Here is a 5,936-nt window from a genome sequence, read left to right on the forward strand (position 1 = left end):
AAGACTCTGTCTCAAGAAAAAAAAAAAAAAAGGTATATGGATTAAAACTAGAGTGACAAGGATGGTTGTTTAGAGGTGACATCTTGACTATGTTACCTAGTAGTTTTTTTAGTTCAATTAGTTGTATAAATGGATATGTGTCATCACAGTTGGCACTAAAAACAGCAAGAGGGTTATAAGATATTCAATACTGGGTTAGTAAGTCACAGTCAAAATCTGCTGTTTTGGAAGACAGGTTAGTTTACTGAAAGTGATGTATTGGAACACAGACTATAGTCATTTCTTTCACCTGTCTAATAGATAAAACCTTCCAGCCAGGCGCAGTGGCTCATGCGTGTAATCCCAGCTTTTTGGGAGGCCGAGGCAGGCAGATCACTTGAGGTTGGGATTTCGTGACCAGCCTGACTAACATGATGAAACCCCGTCTCTAATAAAAACAAAATCAGCTGGGCGTGGTGGCGCATACCTGTAATCCCAGCTACTCAGGAGGCTGAGGCAGGAGAATCGCTTGAACCTGGGAGGCGGAGGTTGCAGTGAGCCAAAGTCATGCCATTGCACTCCAGCCTGGGCAACAAGAGTGAAACTCCGTCTCAAAAAAAAAGAAAAAAAAAAAACTTCCTCCAGTACAGACTTGATGTGAATTTACTATAAACATATTGTGGTGGAGTAGGGGTGGTGCACACCTGTAATCCCAGCACTTTGGGAGGCCAAGGGAGACAGATTGCTTGAGTCCAGGAGTCCAGGAGTTTGAGACCAGCCTGGGCAACATGGCAAAACCCTCTCTGTGAAAAACACAAAAGTTAGCTGGCAGGGTGGTGTGTGCCTGTAGTCCCAGCTCCTGGCTACTTGGGAGGCTGAGGCGCAAGAATTACTTGAACCTGGGAGGAGGTTGCAGTGAACCAAGATCACACTACTGCACTCCAGCCTGGGCAACAGAACCAGGCCCTGTCTCAAAAAACAACAACAACAACAACAACAACAACAAAATATATATATATAATATATAATATATTACTGCTAGCCAATATGAATATTATATAGTACTATAAATATTTAACTGTACATAGCACATACAAATACATAAGTACAACCAATATGTATTTTATATAGTTATATATTATATGTATATAATAAATATTTAAACCAGTTAGAATTGTCATGTTAATGTGTCCTCTTAAAGGGGAGTTGGAAATAAAGTATCTTGAAGAGAGCTCTGGCCTAAGTGTCAGATCTCTGGACTCTAGTTCTAGGTTAGATTCCAACAAGGTTAGTGATCTAGGACTAAATATGCTTCCTGAGTCTCAGTTTTGTTACTTAAAATCAAGAAGTTTGAGTTTGTGATTTTAAAAATCTGTAACATTAATCCCGTGATTCTTTTTATTATTATTTTTTGAGACAGAGTCTCACTCTGTTGCACAGGCTGGAGTACAATGGTACAATCTTGGCTCAATGCGACCTCTGTCTCCCGTGTTCAAGTGATTCTCATGCCTCAGCCTCCCGAGTAGCTGGGATTAGCACACAGCACCACACTCAGCTAATTTTTGTGTTTTTAGTAGAGACAGGATTTCACCATGTTGGCCAGGCTGGTCTTGAACTCCTGCCTTCACGTGATCCACCCGCCTCAGCCTCCCAAAGTGCTAGGATAACAGTCATGAGCCACTGTGCCCAGCCCTAATCCTGTGATTCTAAACAATATTCAAATTGTGTTAATTTCAGAAATTAAGGACTTATTTCCATTCACTTCTGCATGGCCTCATGCAGTTCCATGGCTTCAAATACTGTGTATTATATATATATTCTATAAAATGTTGAGGACCCATATCTCTCCCATCTCTATTTGTAGCTGTTATTTCCTGGATGTCTAGTAGGCACCTCAAATATCACATGACTGAAACAAAATCAATGACTCTCTATTTCCTCCACCAAATCTGTTGCTCTCATACCTTTCTCATCTCCACAAATTCACCACAGTCCACAATAGCTCTATTGAAAACCTGGCAGTCATCTTTCATTCCTTCCTTTCCCTCATAGCTCACATCCAGTTTATCTATTGGCACTTTGAGAGCTGCTTCCAGAATATACCCAGAATCTGATCATTTCTCAGTCTCCACTGTTTAAGCCACTGGTGGTTTCCTATGTCTTTTAGGCTGAAATTCACATTCCCTACCTGCAGCCCACATCCAAACAATTTACAGGGGGATTCCTAACCCTCCTTGGTGTCCATCCTGTCACTCATTAATTAGCTCAGGCCTTCTTACCTTTGGCATGGACTGCCAGACCCTCCGTCTCTATCCCTCTTCAGTGTTTCTCACAGCTACCACAGGTGGACAGCAAGCCATGGTGGAAGGGGGGCAGGGGGAGCATAAACTCATCTTGGAGTGTCACTCGTTGGTTTGCTTTTTTTTTTTTTTTTTTTTTTTTTTTTTTTTTTTTTTTTTTTGTTGAGACGGAGTCTCGCTCTATCACCCAGGCTGGAGTGCAGTGGCCGGATCTCAGCTCACTGCAAGCTCCGCCTCCCGGGTTCCCGCCATTCTCCTGCCTCAGCCTCCTGAGTAGCTGGGACTACAGGCGCCCGCCACCTCGCCCGGCTAGATTTTTGTATTTTTTTTTAGTAGAGACGGGGTTTCACCGTGTTAGCCAGGATGATCTCGATCTCCTGACCTCGTGATCCACCTGTCTCGGCCTCCCAAAGTGCTGGGATTACAGGCTTGAGCCACCGCGCCCGGCCTTTTTTTTTTTTTTTTAAACCAACTATGTTGAGGTAAAATTTACATACAATAAGTCATGTACAGTTAAAGGGTACAGTTCAGTGAATTTTTAAAAATGTGCAAATCTATTCAATGACCACCAAAATCAAGATAACAGAACATTTCCATCATCTTTAGGTATAAGAAAGTAAAATAGTACAGAGGCAAGTAAAGTAAAAATGTGAGCCTTTCTCCAACTCCATTATAGCTTCCTGCAAAAACAACTCAACGTTTCTGTGTGTGTTCCATGAGACTAGTCATTCACAATACATATACAGTTTTTGGTGCCCAAACTCTTGAATAATGTTCTCAATCTTGACTGTACTTCAGAATTACCTGGGAAGCTTAAAAATTCCTAGTGCACAAGAAGCACTCCAGGCCAATTAAATCAGAACATAGGGGTGGAACCCAGGCTTCTATTTTATTTATTAATATTTTAGAGATGAGATTTCTCTCTGCTATCCAGGTTGGAGTGATCATAGCTCACTGCAGCCTCAAACTCCTGGGCTCCAGTAATCTTCTTGCCTCAGCCTCCCAAGTAGCTAGAACCACAGGCGTGCCAGCACACCTGGCTAATTATTTTGCTTATTTTCTGTAGAGGGTCTCACTAAGTTGCACAGGTTGGTCTTGAACTCCTGGGCTCAAGCCATCCTCCTGCCTCGGCCTCCCAAGGAGCTGGGACTATAGGCATAAGCCACCATGCCTGGCCCTTTTTTGTGTTTATTTTATTTTAAGCTTCCCAGAGAGAGAATGTTGAGAACTAACCTTTTGCCAAAGAATTTTTAGCTCTTTGTTCTCTGCTAGGTTAACACCTACTCGGTCTTCAAATCTCACCTCAAAGTTCACTTCCCCAGGAAACGTTTTTTCTGAATCCCTCTCCAATGGTGTACTCTCCTTACTGTATTACATCAGCTTGTGTTTTTAGTCAAGTCTATCATTATTATTACTTTCTTTGCAGAGACGGGGGCTACTTTGCCCAGGTCTTGAATTCCTGGGCTCAAGCTATCCTCCTGCCTCAGCCTCCCAAAATGCTGGGATTTCAGGCGTAAGCCACTGCGCTGGCTTAGTCATCTCTATTTCCCCCGCTAGACTGTGAGCTACCCAGGATCTAGCAGAAGCCTGGCATATGACAACACATAAATGAGAGAATGTATACATGAATAAAGAGCGTGTATGGAGAAAGTTGCCGCATTATGTATCGCAAATTAAGGCAGACATCAGCCTGCCCAGGACGCCTCTTTGGCTCTGGTGCGAAACATCCTCCCGGGCCGGCAAGGCTGAGTCGCTAAGCTCCATCGCACTAATCAGCCAGGCGCAGGGGCCGGGAAGACCGGGCCAAGGCATCACTTTTCGAGGAGGCCGGCGCTGTGCGCCCTCCAGTCGAGCGGGGGCGCTGTGGAAGAGCCGCAGCTTCCGGTCGGCTTTTCTCTTCCTTCGGCTGCCGGCGCCAGCACGTCCTGTTTTCGTTGGCCGCGCTGGGATGGCCGTCGCCAGTGTAGTTGTCGCTAGTGCTTAGCGCGGATCTTTGCAGGGCGCTGAGGGCAGCGGAGTTTCCCTTTTGTCCCGTTCGCCTGCGCGTGGTACTCAAGGGCACCAGCATTCCCGCGGTCGGCAGCATGGGTCGGGAGTCACGGTGAGGCAGAGCACCGAGCGGGCTAGCGGGCGAACGGCTTCTTGGGGTCGTGAGAAGAGGCGGGAGTTGAGGTGGCCGCCCAGCCAGGCCTGGCGCGGCCCCACGTGCGGCCAGCGCTGCCCCGCGGGCATTGGAAGGGGTGGGGGACCTCGGCTGAGGGAATGGTTGTGCTTGGGCCAGCGACGGCTTCTGCACTACTATCAGAAGGTTCGAACCCCTGGAGCGGGAACAATCCTCCAGGACGTTAGTGATTGGGCACCACATCCCGCCACTTCAAGGGAGCCTGCCCTGATTACTTCAGTTGGAAGTGATCCCAGTTGGATTGCTTATTACTTCGCATTTCCAACATTTCTTCGACTCCCATCATTCTGTATTTTAGCTCTTTGTGCGCTTATGGTCTTTTCCCAAGTTACATGAAAGGAGCTTGTGGGCAGACATTTTTACCGCATCGACAGCACTGTACACGACTAGGCTTTTACTGGGCTACGATAAATACTTGTTGCGTGGGCATTTACTTCGCAAATAGATTTCGTATTTTTTTGTTACCTGCTTTTCTGTCCTTTGAAGTTATGGACTGTGAGCTCTTATTAGAACTATGCGATCTCATCACAACTTTAGATTGTTGATAGATTGTTAGGAACCTTGAGAATTTTATGTTAAAAATGACTATTTCCTATGTATTTAGCAATGACTGAAAGATATTTTATGCCTAGGAACAATGAAGGCTTTTGTTTTTAATGCTAACAGTTCTTTGTTGAGGTAAAATTAACAGTCAGGGAAATGGACAAAACGTAAGGGTAAAACTTGATGAAATTTAGCAAGTATATAAACCGTGTAATCATCACCTGGATGAAGATAAAGAATATTTCTTTAACTACAGAAAATTCCTGTAACGGTGTTTTAAATCTCCTGAAGGCTGCCCAGCCCAGAAATTTGGAAGTGATATTTATTTGACTCATTCTTCTCTCTCACTACCCACAGCCTGTTCGGTTCTACATCCTTTCCCCATTCTGGCTGTCTCTGACTTAATTGAAGCCCTAATTATTTATTGTCCAGACTACTACACCTGTTTTAAATTGATTATTCTCTGAATTGATTGTCTTCCTTTGTTGCTCTCCTAATTGTTAGATCCCTCACACTACAGCCAGAGCGACGCTTCTGAAGTAGAGATAAGAACATGTCATGCCCCTGACTTAGTCTCCATTGGTTCCTACTGCTTCCAAGATGAAATTTAAACTCTGTGGCAGCCTTCAAGGCCCTTCACAAGAAGGTGCATTCTAGCCCTTCAGCCTTCTCCTTTACCTCTCTGCTGTGCATGGCCTGTGCTCTACGTTTGTTCAGAGAATCATGAAAGGCCCAGAGGTGGGAAGGCTCAGGGTGTTAGAGAAATAGCTAAAAAGCCCAATTTTTCTACATGTGTAGGTTTCATGAAGGGTTTTTATCTTTTTTTTTTTTTTTTGAGACGGAGTCTCGCTCTGTTGCCCAGGCTGGAGTGCAGTGGCCGGATCTCAGCTCACTGCAAGCTCTGCCTCCCGGGTTTATGCCATTCTCCTGCC

The 5,936-nt window shown here is 44.9% G+C and overlaps 1 protein-coding gene across 1 annotated transcript in view; it reads left to right on the top strand.

The window, feature by feature from the left end:
* Nucleotides 1-4,151: 4,151 nt before the first annotated feature.
* Nucleotides 4,152-5,936, top strand: part of LOC105523812 (probable ATP-dependent RNA helicase DDX46) — a gene marked incomplete at its 3' end in the record, with an annotated part of 63,641 nt that continues 61,856 nt past the window's right edge. Inside the window, exon 1 of the mRNA XM_011958819.1 lies at nt 4,152-4,380. Coding sequence (XP_011814209.1) covers nt 4,364-4,380 — 17 coding nt within the window. The remainder of the gene's footprint in view (nt 4,381-5,936) is intronic.

This window comes from Colobus angolensis, unplaced genomic scaffold, assembly GCF_000951035.1.
Source record: "Colobus angolensis palliatus isolate OR3802 unplaced genomic scaffold, Cang.pa_1.0 Scaffold476, whole genome shotgun sequence".
NCBI lineage: Eukaryota > Metazoa > Chordata > Mammalia > Primates > Cercopithecidae > Colobus > Colobus angolensis.